A 15,334-nucleotide genomic window follows, 5' to 3' on the forward strand; every position below is an offset into this window, starting at 1 on the left:
GTGGAGGGAAGCAGTGGAGGAACTTTAACTTCTTTGGAGAAAGGAAGGCAAATGTCCTATCTTCCATCTCAACAAATCTCAGATGAACATCTCAGAGGAAGGAATAAGGCTGGGAAAGGACTCACCCAAACCAGAGAGACTAGCTGATGCAGGCTGTGGTAGGTGTAGCTGGGATTCTGTGTATTTCTTCTTATAAAAAACTCTGTTCTGGCCTCCTGGAGCCTGAGTCATTCTGTTAGCTTATCTAAAGCAACCCTAAGGAAACCGCCCTCTTTATCCTAGGAGGGCAGGAGACAGAGCAATCAGGTGCCAAGCCCTCATCACATTCCCACACCCTACTGGAAGAAGGAACTTATGTTCCCTTTGAGTCCTGTGGCCTGGGGTGGGTAGTGGCATGCTGTCTCATCATGGAACGGAATCAGATGGGCCCTAGGTCTAAGTCAAATGTGAGGTGTCAGGCGGAGTGACGGATTGGACAGGAACACGCATTAGATGAAATTTCCCACCTTCTCAACCTCCCAGGGCCTGATCCCCACTTCCGGCTGTGGACTGCAGAATTCAGTGTTTTCCTGTCCCATCCCGAGGCAAAGCATCGCTTAAGACAGAGTGGACTCTTGGGCTGGCCGGCGCAGGCCCACTTTATTGGCAGAGTCCAGCCGCGCTGGGCAGGCAGTCATGCTCACGCCGGTGGGGCGTTCGGGCCGCGGTCCGGCTCGGCATGCACGCCCCTTGGCCCTCCGGGGCTCCTCTGGGATCGGTAGGGGCTCAGAGCTCCGGGGGCCCGAGTCCCGGCGGGCCAGAGGGGGTGAGGTCGGGGTACACCAGGAAGCCGGAGAAGGTGATGTACTTGCCGTGGTTGCTGTAGGCACCGTAGCCATCATGGTCGTGGCTGAGCAGCCAGACCGCGTCGCCACGCCGCAGGGCCAGCATCACACTCTGGCTCTGCATCTCGCGGCGCCTCGATGCGCCGTCGTCGTAGATCATGGCCTGCACCTCGTCGCGGTTCTTCATCAGCTTCACCGAGAGCGTCTTGCGCGGGAGCTTGCCCAGCGTGAAGGAGAAGTAGTAGGCGCCGGGCAGGCGGCAGCGGAACACGCCGGCCGCCGCGTCGAAGTCACCGCCAATGTTGACCAGCTCGGTGTCAAAGGCGAGCGGCCGGTGCCGCGGCCGAGGGCCCGCGTCCGAGCCCACCAGGCTGTGCGTGCGCGCCGCCGAGAAGGCAGAGCGTGGCTCGGGGGACGCGGGCGGCCCGCGCGCAGGCGCGTCGGCATCAGCGTCGGCGTACACTAGGTAGCCGCTGAAGGTGGCGCCCGGCGCGCCGAGAGCGTACTGCGGCGCGCCATGGAGCCGCAGCCACACCGTGTCGCCGTAGTCGAGCTGCAGCATGGCGCTCTGGCTGGCAGCGCGCCGAGCGCCTGGACGCCGCTGCTCGTCGAAGGCCAGAGCCTGCACCTCGTCACGGTTGCGCACCAGCATCACCGACAGGCTCTTGTGCGGGGCTTTACCGGCAGTAAAGGAAAAGAAGTAGGCGCCCGGCACGCGGCAGCGGAACTGCCCGGTGGCTGCATCGAAGTCGCCTCCGATGTTTACGTACACCTTGTCGAAGGTCACTGCCATCTCTGAAGTGCCCTCCAGGGGTGTTGTGCGTGCAGCCGAGAAGGCTGAGCGCAACTCTGAGGAGCCTGGGTCAGCGGCCAGGCCCAGTGCCCAGCAGGCAACCGGGCTTAGCAGGCCCAGCAGAAGCAACAGCATGGCCCCTGGAGGAGAGGGGGGGAAGGAAAGGAGAGTTGGACAGCACTCACTTCCAAATATCCTGCTCTCTGGACTGGAGGAGACATGGGTTTTTTTCCTATCCCTGTCCTTGACCCAGAACTTGCCCTTGATTTTCCTACACAATGACTAGGATGGTGCTGCTTAAACTTTAATGTGTTCAGTGTCACCTGGAGGGCTTATTAAAACACAGGGCCAGGCATGGTGATGCACGCCTGTAGTCCTTCCTAGCTGCTCAGGTGACTAAGGCAGGAGATTGCAAGTTCAAGGCCATCCTGAATTACTTACGAAGACCCTGTCTCAAAATTTTAAAAAATAAATAAATGGAGGTCTGGGGATGTAGCTCAACGTATAGGGTTCAGTCTGCAGAACTGCAAGAGACAAACAAAAACAGCAACAATAATAAAAACTACACATAGTTGGGCCCTAGCCACATAGTTTATTCTGTAGATCTAGGATGGGGCCAGAAAATTTGTATGCTTAACAATTTCCCAGTTGATAGCCGTGTGTGGTGGTAAGTGCCTATAATCCCAGCCGCTGGGGACACTGAGGCAGGAGGATCCCAAGTTCAAAGCCAGCCTCAGTAATTTAGTGGGACCCCAAGCAACTCAGCGAGACCCTGTCTGTAAATAAGATGCAAAAAAGTGGGGGCTGGGGATGTGGCTCAGTGATTAAGCACCCCTGGGTTCAATCCCCAGTGCCTAGCCCCAAAATTTCCCTGGTGATGCTCATGAAGCTGGTCCAAGGACTGCATTTTCAGAACCACTACACTTAGACCAGTGATTCTCCAAACCTCTCTTTTTTTTTTTTTGAGGTGGGGGGGTGGTAAGCATGGAAACTCCTTTCTAAAGTGAAGTCTGGAACATATATAACACAGACAAGCAGAAATGCTGTGGTTGAAGAGGCCCACAGCATTGTCTGCTGGACTCACCCCTTTCCTTCCCTCTTGGCACCCAGGGCCCTGGTAACATAGGAGACAGGAGACACTGAGAAGAGTTTCTCTCAGGCTCTAGTTCACTTCATTTTGTGTGGGGGTGGGGGTGGGGGGGGTCTTCTCTGATCCTGGGCTTGCTCTTCACAGTGGGCACTGTCTCTGTCAGTGTCCTTCATAACAGTTACTATTTGAATGCTTTCTGGGTAGGAACAGGAGTAACTGCTCTCTGACTCTTTCCTGGCGTTTGACCCACTTAAGGGTCAGCCCTCACAGAGGACCTCTGGATTTCTTAGAGGTTCTCCCGGAATTGAGGAGGAGAAAGAAGCTGGGCTTTGAGGTAACTCCACCCTCATGAAATCTGAGTGAAAAAAAAAGGCAACTCCTCTGCCTTGAGGCTGGACACTGGAGGAGAAGTGTCAGGGGTTGCTGGGGATACAGGAAGAGCAAAATTCCAGCAGGGCTTTGGTAGGACTGAAGTCAGTAGCTTTGTTCCTCAGTTGTGGTGGAATGGAGTAGACACACCTAAGTCTAGGCTGGGGTCTTGGCTCTACCACTAACACTGAAATCTCAGGCAAATTTCTTAACCTATCTGAGTATGGCTTCCTCTGTGTAAATGCTGAGAGAATGCTCTGAGATAGCAGGTGTGACCATGGTTTATAAAGAGCACTGCTACCCAGATGTGCAGATGCTTCTGTGCTTAGCGGTAGGAAAAGCAATCTGATCAAGTTCTTGACATAAAGGTTGACTCAGTAACTGGTACCTTAGAGCTTAGGGAAGGAGTCATTCTCTGATAGTGGGATTCCTAGTAGGGTACAGGCTTTGGGACCCTGAAGTGGAGGCAAAGTGGTAAGATAAGCTGGGATGTGGGTTTCTCTATGAAATGCTCTGGGAGAGTATGTAGCTTTGTGACTCTTAGAGACACTGGCAGCCTGTTGAGAAGGGTTACCATACCAGCTGTGGATGCTTCCTGCACCAGGATGCTCACTTGAGGTTTGGTGGAAGCTGGACTCTAGTCCACATTCCACTTGCCCAGCTGTCAGAGTGGCATCTGGGGTAAAGTATGTCTTCTTCTAATTCTTATAATAAAAGACCCCAAGTCACTGTCCTACTGTCTCCTTCCAGTAGAGGTATTTTTCCTAATTCTCAAAAAGGCACCCTGTGGGGCTGGGGATGTGGCTCAGGTGGTAGCACGCTGGTCTGGCATGAGTGCGGCCTGGGTTCAATCCTCAGCACCACATATAAACAAAGATGTTGTGTCCGCCGAAAAAATATTAAAATGCTCTCTCTAAAAAAAAAAAAAAGGAAGGCACCCTGTGGGTTATGATACCCAGGAGAGGGCATTTATAGTGGTGAAGACTACACCTCACAAATGTCAGGTACAATCCCTTTACAAAGCTCTTTTGGGTCACATTTTGGCCCAAGGTTATCCACGGAGCACTAAAGGAAGCCTTGAACAGAGGTTTTTTGTTTGTTTGTTTTGTTTTTGTTACACACACACACACACACATACACACACACACACACACACACTTCATATTCAATGTACCTTCTTTCCCACCACTTTTCCCTCCTAAACACAGGTATTTCCAGCCAACCTTTCCTTTGCGTCTTCTCTCTCTCTCTCTCTCTCTCTCTCTCTCTCTTTTCTTTCTTTTTTTTAATAGGAGACCAGGGGAATGAGAGTTGGGATCTAGTGTGAAGGTTAACTATAAGCAAGCAAGCAAACACACAAAAAAAGCCCTCTAGCATTTTGTCTTCTTGGAGCTTGGGAGCAGCTTAACTCTCTCCCACCCTGACGCTTTCCCAGCAGGTCCTTCCGCAGGAGCGCCTGTCCAGCCATCTCCCTGCCAGCTCTGTAGCTCCCAACACCAAAGGGTCTTCCTGTGTGCCAGACACCGGCCTCTGTTTTACTCACCACCGCCCATTTCCCAAGTCTTCAGGTCCCATCCTTCTCTGAAAGCTCTCCCCCAACCTCCTTTCTTGAGGAGGCAGGGGTGGGGGGCAGGAGGGGGCGGGAGGGGGGACTGTCAGGTGGGCGGCATGGCTTTAGAGAAGGAAATGGCTGTTCCTAGCTCTGTCCAGGTGAGGCTCAAAATAGACATCTTCAAAGAGAAAAACTGGATCAGAGCTGGGCAGACCCAGAGCCGTGGAACCAACGGGGGAGGTGCAGCGATATCGAGTTGAGGACATGGCCAAAGCCCTCTTCCCCCAAGCCCTCACTCCCCAGCTAACCTGTATCTACAGCCCCGCCAGAACCTCCTCGCCATCTATGTTGAAAGCCCCTCATCCTCCCAAGAAGAGCATTTCTACTTTCACGGGAGCAGCCAACTAGTCTTTACCCATGGAGGAAAAATCACCCAGAAAGGGGTACCCCAAACCCTCTCTCCCCGAGTCCTCCCCCCGCCCATCGCCCTGGAGTGAAAGCCCTTAAGCCTCTTTGGGGAAAAAGCGCCCAGGTCCTCAGTTCAAGGAAAAAGGACCCAGTGGCCCTACGCATCCCGCTGCCCCCGTTTGCAATAAAAGCGAAACCTGGCTTCCCCCCGCGCCCCCCCACCCCGCCTCCTCCAAGCTGCCCTCACCTGGCTGGAGGCGACCGGGATGGTTCTCTCCGAGCCCGCGATGGAGCTCCGACTCCGCGCTCCAGGCGGGCGCCTGGGCTGCGCACTGACCGCCTGCGCTGCGGTGGAGCTGGGCCTGCCCGGGGCGGCGGGGGCTCAGGCCGCGAGGCGGCGGCGGGCGGGACGCGGGTTCCCCGGACCCGGAGGCGTGAGGGATAGAGAAGGACAGTCAAAGAGGGAGACGGTCGGGCGGAGGGGCGGAAAGACAGGGAAGAGGCGGGAAGGGGGACGGGGAGGGAGGGGCGCGCCGAGAGGAGGGGAGCCAAGCAGCAGGGCCTGGGGCACCGCACGGAGCCTGCGCCGAGCGAGAGACCCTTCCTCACTCGTATCCTTAGCGCTTCATCCTCTGGGTCTAGAGAGCAGGCATCATTAATCCAATTTAGCAGATGGGGAAACTGAGGCCCGAGGCAAAGGCCACACTGGAGGTGGCCCAGGATACTCTACAGACTAGCTTCCTCCTGGTTTGGTGGGAGAAGACTGGAGCAGGACTCAGAGACTGGGATAGGCTTTGGGCTGCAAGGACAATGGAAGGTGAGATTTTGGCTGGGACAGATGTCCAGGCTGAGTGCCTTGAGGGAGAGGGGCTGAGGGAAGAGAAGGATAAATGAGACAATGTTATCAGTAAAAGAAGAGTTTAAAATGTCCTAGTTTTTCTCGCTCACTTCCAAGACTGAAAATGCCCACAAAGCATAGGGAGGAAGGAGGAAGACAAAGCCTGCAGATGTCTGCAGCCTGCATCCCTCTGGGAAGCTGGTGAAGGAGGAGGAGGGTCCTTGGGGCAGAATTGAATTTTCTGTTGAAAACGGTTGAGAAGGACAGTAGGAGGGCTCAAAGGTTCTCTGCATGGAGAGGGACAAGGATACCCTGCCCAGCTGAGGCCAGGGCCTCAGGGTTGGCCACCTGCTTGAAAAGCAGGCTTATGGGGAGGGCACATGACAGGATAAGTGTAGGAAGAGCCTGGGTGTAGCAAGAGGGCTTCTGGCCGCAAAGGCTCAGTGGGATTATTCCAATTCCCATTGCAAAGACATGCTCCAGCAAAACCAAGTAAGATTTCCTTGGTGAAAACCTACTTGTAACTGTATGCTTTATTTTCTTTTCTCCTTTTCTTGTCTTATTTCCCACTCCTCACCCTGTTTCTCTGAATTATCTCCTAAATAAACTAATCACACCCAAATCCTTGTCACAGAATCTGCTTTTGAGGAAACCCAAACTAAGACAATACACAATAACTGTGAGCTTGACATTGTGTTACGTGTTCTTCTCATTCATTGCCCTGTTTAATTTTCTTAACACCTCCCCCCAAGTAGGTACCATTAAGCTAATTTTTCAAATGAATAAAAAGTTTAGTCGGGGATAGGATTCAAACACAGTTCTCTCTAGCTCCAAAACTCATTTCTTTTTCTTTCTTTCTTTTAAATTTTTCTTTAGTTATAGATGGACACAATATCTTTATTTTATCTATTTTTTAAAATGGTGCTGAGGATCAAACCCAGTGCCTCACACATGCTAGGCAAGCGCTCTACCACCGAGCTACAACCCCAGTCCTCCAAAACCCATTTTGTAATCACTAGGCTCTGCAGCCTCCCTTCTCTGATCCTCTCTGGGCCTTATTTTTTCATCTGTAAAACAAGGAATGACCTCTTGAAGGGAAGCAGTGAACCCAGTTTTTCTTGCAGCTAAGCATGGTCTTTTATTTATTTATTTTTTTGGAATTGGGATTGAATCCAGGGGCACTTGACCACTGAGCCACATCCTCAGCTGTTTTTATTTTTTTATTTTAAGGCTGGGTGTTGCTAAGTTGCTTAGGACCTCATTAAATTACTGAGGTTGACTCCTGTCTCAGCCTTTTGAGTCACTCGGATTACAGGCCTGCACCACCACACCTGGCAGAGAAAGTGCTTTTAAAGGGAACAACTCAGTTGGGAGACCCACTCTTTTTGCCCTCACTTCTCTTTTCCCTCTTTCTGGAATGTGGATATGAAGGCTGAAGCTCCATTTTCCACCTTGGGTCAGGAGACAACAATGAAATCTTCTAATGCACAGTGCTAGGTAGGTAGGTGCTCTTGAAGAAGCTGAGATGAACAAGCCCCAGACCTTGCCCTTTGGAGCTGATCATTTAGTGAAGGCACTAGGGTTGGGCTGGGGTTGTGGCTCAGTGGTAGAGTGCTCACCTAGCAGGTGCGAGGCCCTGGGTTTGCTCCACAGCACTGTTTATAACTTAATTTTTTTTTAAAAGGCAGTAGGATGTGGACATAAAGAACATATGGTGGCGCATACCTGTAATCCTAGTGGCTCTGGCGCCTGAGGCAGGAGGATCACAGGTTCAAAGCCAGCACTCAACAACTTAGTGAGGCCCTGAGCAACTCTGTGAGACTGTGAGACACTGTCTCTACATAAAATTTTAAAAGGGCTGGGGAGGGCTGGGGTTGTAGCTCAGTGGTAGAGCGCTTGCCTTGCACATGTGAGGCACTGGGTTTGATCACCAGCACCACATAAAAACAAACTAAAGCCATGCTGTCCCTCTACAACTACAAAAAAAAAAAAAAAAAAAAAAAAGTGTGGCTCAGTAGTTAAGTGCCCTTGGGTTCAATCTCTGGTACAAAAAAAAAAAAAAAAAAAGCAAATAAAAAAACTGAAATATCTGAAAAGGCATCAGTGCCAGTAGCAGTAAGCCACAAAATACCAGGAGAGCTCAAAGAGGGAGCAGTTTCAGCTGGGGGAGATCAGAGAAAGTGGCAAAAATAGGCTATTTCTAAGTAATGAGTAGGGTTTTGACATGAGGAGATGGGGGTGGAGATGGAGGAGTGAGCGGGGTATAAGGTCCAATTAAAGGTAAGAATATGAAGAGAAATGTGGAGGTGGCATAGACAGGGACTTGGGGAGGGGCACTGTTCATGGCTCATTTCCCAAGAGAAGGGTTTGTGAAGGGAAGTTATGGCAGAGAAGATGTTGGGGTTTCAAAGCAAGCTAAAGAGCTTTTATCTTGCAGCAGAGAGAAAGCGATGCTCAGAGCTGTATTTTCAGATTACTCTGGTTGCAGATTAAAAGATAGAAGACTGAAGAAGAGAGGAGAAGAAGGCAGATCAAGGAGAAGACAATGAAAAATGTCCAAAGGAATCTGGACTCTGCAGGGACAGTCACAAAGAAAAAGAAGGGAAGAGACACAGGAGACTAAGAGATTTGGAGACTGTGACTGCACAAGCTCACAATTTAATTAGCCTCCTGGTTTGCCAGAGGATTACAGGGGAATTAGCAGAGCTCAGAGTCTAGGGACCTTGCTGAGAGTTGAGGGGAAGTTAATGAGAAAGACAACAACATGCCCCAGGGAGAAATGAAAGAGGAGGAATCTTTAGTCAAGCAGAGAAGCCAGCGGGAGAAACAGATGTCCAGGCAGAGTCTGCCTTCCCCAGAGATTCCAATACTCCAGGAGAGCAGACGTTTTAGGCACCTGGGTCAGGCTCTTGGTCCCATTGCCCCAGGTTCTGATCCCTCTGGGCTCCTAATAAATGACCCAGGAGCAGAAGAGCTGGAAGTGGCTGTGAAGATCAAATTCCCAACTCTCCCTGGGCCCTTTTCTCAGCAGGGGTTAGAGGTCCTGACACCAGCCCTTCTAGAAGGCAAGGCTGAAATGAATCCCTCCAGTCCCTTCTGCAGCTGGATGGGGAGGTGACCTAGTCATGACTGCATGTGGCAAATTTAATCTTCCAAAGATTGTAATAGTATCTCCCATTCCTCCTTGCTCTTCTTACAGTGTGACCTTGCCATTCCCCATAAAGGTTAAGTTAGGTCATAAAGGTGGTGCCACTTCTTTTGTCTGGATCTCTCTCTCTCTCCACACAAAAAATCCAGACCACACGGAAAGGCCCTGTGGAGACAGATGTTGAGGTCAACAACCCCAGTTAAATAATTTGCAAGTTCAGTTCAAAATGAAATTATGGGGATTCTTGTTCAAAAACTCAGTTTAGAAGGAAGCAACACAGCATTAAATCAATCATGGTAGCTGGTGAGTAGAGTGTTCCCAGCATGTGTGAGGCCCTGGGTTAGATTCCCAGAACTAATTTCAAAAATGCAGTGCTGGGGGTGAAACCCAGGGCTTCTTGCATGCTAGGCAAGCACTCTACCACTGAACCACACCTGCATCTCACTTAGGGATTCATCTAAGTGAGATGCCCAGTACATCTGTACAAGTTACATGACCAAGAGGCTGGGCCTGGCTCCAGCTGAGTCCCAGCATCATTGCCAGCAATGTGAAGGAAGAAGACTTCTCCAACGTGGAGAGTTCTGCGACAGCCATTGCCTTCTGATTCTGATGGGTGGGGTGGCAGTGGAGGGCTTGAATTACTTTGCCCATGTTTAGTCCAGGGAAGTCCCTGCCGGCAGGAGGAGTACTGAGTGAGGGGGAGAGCTTGGCATGGAAGGTAATACACAATCCAGTTGAGTAATCTCTGGAGCAGGAGAGGAGGGGACAGGGAGAGGACAGGAAGAGCATGAAATATATCTGGTAGTTTCTCATTGTCTCCTCAGATTTTCACTTTTATTTTTTTTTCACTTTTATTTTTTGCAGTGCTGGGGATTGAGCCCAGGACCTCACACATGCCTGGCAAGTGCTCTATCACTGAGCCACATCATTTAGCCCATACTCAGATTTTTAAAGGAATATCTATAAATAAAACCATAGGTAAAGTGCAATGGGAAATAGGAAAGGAAATTCATCCTGAGTGGAGGGCGAGAAAGAGAAGCTACCTAAAGAAAATTGTGAATGCTGTGCTGGTCTTTTGTCAGGCACAATAGAAGGACCAGGGGCAGGTGTCCTTAGGGAGGTAATACAGAATTTTGGTTAAGAGCTGAGGCTGCCATTGGAGTGCTCTGGTTTGAATCCCAGCTTCATCATTAATTGCATGATCTCAGTTTCCTCACATGTAAAACAGAGATAATTAAAGGATCCATGCCTCATGGGTTTGTTACAAGCGTTCATAGACATAATTGATGTATGTGTTGGTTACTATTACTGTTTGGTATGTTTGAAAAATGTGTAGGATTGGGGATGTAGCTCAGTGATAGAGCAGTTGTCTAGCATGTGAGTTCTTCAGTTCTATCCCAGTAACACACATACACACACATTCACACATACACACAAATAAATATAACAAGCTGTGTGATATTAATCTATAATGAAATAGTCATTATTATAATGAAATACTTGAGGTAAGCACACTTTATAAAAAAAGAGGCTTATTTAAAATAACTTTTATTGACTTATTTTATTTATTTTCATGGGGTGCTGAGAATCAAACCCAGTACCTCAAACATGCTAGATGAGCTACAACCACTGAGATACAACCCCACCCGAGAGGCTTATTTTAGCTCATAGTTCAGCTAAAGGGTATGTGATATCAGCATCAGGTCAGCTCTGGTGAAGACCTCATGGTACAGGGCATCACAGTGGTGGGAGTAAGTGCTCACATCAGAAATAGGAAGCCAGGGGTCCAGCTCTTTCATTATAACTTGTTTTCTCGAGAGCCACCTATGAGAACTACCTTAATCCCTTTCAAGAAAATATTTATTTTTCTCTGTACAATTTTTTTTCTTGTGGTACTGGAGTTCAAACCCAGGACCTTATGCATGCTAGGCAAGAACTCTGAGTGGTAACTGAGCTACAGCCTCAGCCCCTTTCTTAAAAATTTCATTTTGAGACATAGTTTTGCTAAGTTGCTGAGGCTGGGCTTGAACTTGCCATCCTCTTGCTTCAGCCTCCCAAGTAGCTGGAATTACAGGTGTATGCCACTGTGCCTGGCTCTGTGTAACTTTTTATATTTCCCAGTCTTTGAACTTTGAATGTGTATTTATCACTTTCATTTGAAAATTAATTTAAGTATCAATAAAAACTATAATTCATTCAAATGTATCAAAAGAAGTGGATCAATCGAACAGAAAATAAAATATAGTATCAGATCCAAATACATACTGGAATTAGTAAAAGTCAGAGAGGAATAAAGATAAATGACTTAATAGATTATATAGGCACAATGAAGTAGCCATCTGGAAAAAAAAAAAAAGTTGGATCCATACATCACACCTTATCCAAAACAAATTCTGAAGAGATGGATCAAATATTTAATATAAAAATGAAACAACAACAACAGAACACCAAAAGAAATCAGGCAATTTAAAAAACATTTTAGAATAAGCACACCTGCAATCCCAGCAACTCAAGCCTGAGGCAGAAGCATTACAACTTCAAGACCTGCCTCAGCAGCTTGGCAAGACCCTCAGAAATTAAGTGAGACACTATCTCAAAATAAAACAAATAAAAAGGGCTGTGGATGTAGCTCAGAGGTAGATCACCCCTGAATTCTAACCCTGGTACTCAAAACATATATAAAATAAAATAAATATATAAATAAAATAGAATAAGAAAGAATCTTAAATTATGACATAAAACAGAAATCATAAAAAATTAATGGATTAATTTAACTACTACTTAAAAGGAGAATATATTTACATGATAAAATTGCCAGAAATAGCTGGGTATAGTGGCACATGCCTGTAATCCCAGAGGCTCAGTAGGTTGAGGCAGGAGGATCATGAGTTCAAAGCCATCCTCAGCAAAAGCGAGGCACTAAGCAACTCACTGAGACCCTGTCTGTAAATAAAATAGAAAAATAGGGTTGGGGATGTGGTTTAGTGTCTGGGTGCCTTTGAATTAAATCCCTAGCACCGCCCCCAGAAAAAAATTGCCAGAAACAAATATAAGACAAACTACAACATGGAAAACATATCTGTAACTCATACCACAAACTGCAAATTTTTTTAATATATAAAGAGCTCTAACTAAAAAAGAGAACTCAATAGAAAAATGGTACAAGATACATTTAATTAAAAAAAAAAAAAAAAAGAGGGTCTGGGGTTGTGGCTCAGCAGTAGAGGACTCACCTACCACGTGCAAGGCGCTGGGTTTGATCCTCAGCACCACACACAAATAAATAAATAAAGGTTAAAAAAAGAAGAAGAAAATAACTGTCAGAATAAGAAAATTACAATATATCATTATTATTATTTTTTCACCTCACCAATTTTCAAAGATGAGTAAGATTTATAACACATTCTACTGGTGAGGATGCACAGAAACAGTCATTAGTGGTTAGCTGATGCGATTGGGCAATTGTACGACACCTATTGAATTGAAAAATGTGTATGTCCTTCAATTTAGTGATTCAAAGATGTCCTTCAGATACATGCCCATGTGTTTAAAATTACATGTTACTAATTTTAGCATTGCTTATAATAGCAACTGTTTGTAATAGCAAAAAGACATGTCATTCATTGCAGCATTGTCTATAATAGTAAAATACTGAAAACAGCCTTTGCATCTAGCCATAGAGGGCCAATTATATAAATTATAATACATATATACAATAGCATATTACGCATCTTTTATAAAAGCATGAGGAATCACTTTATACCCTGAAATGAGATAATCTCTAAGATACACTATTAGGTGGAAAAAATACCAAGGTGTATAATATGCAAGTATTTATATGAACAAGTAAAATGTTCATATGTATAGATTCCTCTAGAAGGATCTACTAGAAACTGTTAACAGCAGTTGCCTCTTGGGAAGGGGAATGCTTATGGAAGACTTATTTTCACTGTTTTCGCCCTTTATACTCAAAATAAAAAGGGGTGGGGAGAAGCACTATCTGTTAAAGCAGCTGCTCTGTTCCTAGGGTTTCTATTCAACCTGAAGTCATTTTTGCATGCAACACTGTCAAGCCAAATTTCTTTCATCCTGGGCTTGTGCAGCTGATTTAAAAAAAAATCTAAATGTAGGTCTTTCCACTTATTTCTTTTAAATTTCATCCTGCTGGTTTCAGCCCATAGTTTTAAGTTATTTTAGAAGCTTGATTCTGACATTCAGATATTAACTTTTTCCCCTAACAGTGACAATGTGTACAAACATGGTGAGCGTGAAGGCCATTGATGACGAGGGAACTGACCAAACAAGAGACTGGGAGCATGGACCTAAGATCTGTACTGATTGAACAGCCCACTGGAGTGCAGGGGCATAATAGTCAAAGAGGCTATAAATCCACCTGACTCGGCAATCTCTGAGCTCATTGTCTAGCTGTCCCATCAATCATGAGGAATTCAATGTTACTTGGAAACAAGGAACTGTGGTCCAAGGAATTCTCCTAGATTTAAAAAAAATACAGGTCTTTCCACTTATTTCTTTTAAATTACATCCTGCTGTTTTCAGCAACACAGAAAATAATAAATTCTAAACAATAATTATTGGCAGTATTTTCACCATATCTTGCTCTTTGTGAAAGTACTACTTCTTTTTCTAGGTCTTCTCAAACCCATAGTTTGATATTGTATTCTAGAATAATTCTGGCGGGGGGGATTCTCCTCAAATGTACCCAGCAAGAGACTTGAGAATCTACCTTTTTATCCTGGATGTCAGGACATTTGCAGTCAGTCAGCATTATGGCCCCTTTCCTTTTCACTCTGGCTTTCTCAACTCACTCACAAGGATTCCTGGATGTTATCTCTAAAGAATTATCAACACCTCGGGATTTGCTGCTCATTTCGAAGGGCTAGGTGCTTAGGTCCTCAGCCAACTCCAGCTGGGTGGAACCCAGGGCCTTGTGTTTGCTAGGCAAGGGCTCTACCTCTGAGCTATACCCCTAGTCCAGGTTTTCTCTTATCTCTTCTGTTGGAGGTTTCAGTTTCCTCTTTAAACCACATTTTAATTCTTTTCAGCTTAGCAATGTTTTTCCTTGGGGAAGAATGAAAAAAAGGGTTGAGTATTTTGCTTTCCTTGATAACTGCCAACCAAACTCATTCCTAAGTGGAACTCTGTCCTCTCTTACTTCTCTTGCTCTGAACATAATCAGCAGTCTTTGCACCTATTCCAAGCCTTCAAGGACCTTACCTTTCCTCCCATCTCTTATGCCCTGCTTTTTAAATTCTGAGCTTGTCAGAAACTCTACAGAGCTACACTGGTTTCTTCAACTGTATCCTTTTTTTCCACATTTTCTGCAAACAGGGTGTCCTAATTTCTTAGTTTCCATGTGCCATGTTCCTATTTAGTCTCTCTAAACTTGAGATCTTTTCTCGTTCTTAATTCATTTTTCTAGGGTTTTTATTTATTCAACCATCCATTCATTCTATACCCAACATGTCCTTCCCTCTCAATCCAGCTTCCTCCTGTGATTCCTGCCTTCCTGAAGACACCAGGTGATTCTTCCCTTGATCAGAAGCAAGGATAGGGGGAGCTTTGGTAGTGTTTTCGTCCCACTGTGAAGAAACTGTCATTGACACATGTGAAGTTTGTCAGTTGCCCAGCTGGTAGCTGTGCAAGACTGCAGTGGCCAAGGCATGGGCGGTTTCCCAGTGTGGTGCTGTGCTGCCCTTAGAGCTTCCAGAGCCGTCTTCCCACAGGGATATGGCTTCCAAGGGCTCATCTATCAGTTTCAACCTCCACGTCTGGCTCCTCCTGCATGGGCAGTGTGCTGAGATACAAAGCTCCAAGGATTTGGAGTCCAACATCCGGGTTTGGATTCCAGCTCTGGCACTTACTAGCAACTGACTGAATCTGAACTTCAGTTTTCCTCATTTGGAAAACAGGGTTATTACCTGCCTCATGGGGTGACCGAGTATCTTGTGTATAGAAGGTTCCAAGTATATCAACTCACGTGCCCAGCTTAGTTCATGGATTCTCATGTGTTCCTTACATATTCTTGGTAAACTGTCTTCTTTCCCCTCTAATCAAGTTGGGTTTCTTTGGACAGGGTAAAATGACACTGTCCAGGGAATTTTCCTTCGAGGAGCCATGCCCTCCCTATTAGAAAACAGTCCAGCTCAATATGTATTGTTCTAGAGGGGCTGCTTAGCCCCTTCAGAATGGATCTGTGACTCAGGCCTGGCCAGCAGTGTACTAGACTAGTTCATCTCCCAGGCACACCAAATGGTTTACAGATGGGTGTGGGTTTCAAGCCAGAGTCCTCCT

General features: G+C 46.8%; 1 protein-coding gene across 1 annotated transcript; it reads right to left on the minus strand.

The window, feature by feature from the left end:
• Nucleotides 1-717: 717 nt before the first annotated feature.
• C1qtnf4 (C1q and TNF related 4) lies at nt 718-1,752 on the minus strand. The gene has a single exon (XM_076844382.2). The coding sequence runs from the start codon at nt 1,750-1,752 to the stop codon at nt 766-768; it is 987 nt and encodes a 328-aa protein (XP_076700497.2). The 3' UTR covers nt 718-765.
• Nucleotides 1,753-15,334: the final 13,582 nt, after the last annotated feature.

This window comes from Callospermophilus lateralis, chromosome 2 (genome assembly GCF_048772815.1).
Source record: "Callospermophilus lateralis isolate mCalLat2 chromosome 2, mCalLat2.hap1, whole genome shotgun sequence".
Lineage (NCBI taxonomy): Eukaryota > Metazoa > Chordata > Mammalia > Rodentia > Sciuridae > Callospermophilus > Callospermophilus lateralis.

Excerpts from the sequence above, each read along its gene's own strand:
- C1qtnf4 (XM_076844382.2), bottom strand. The coding sequence starts at position 1,752 with ATGCTGTTGCTTCTGCTGGGCCTGCTAAGCCCGGTTGCCTGCTGGGCA.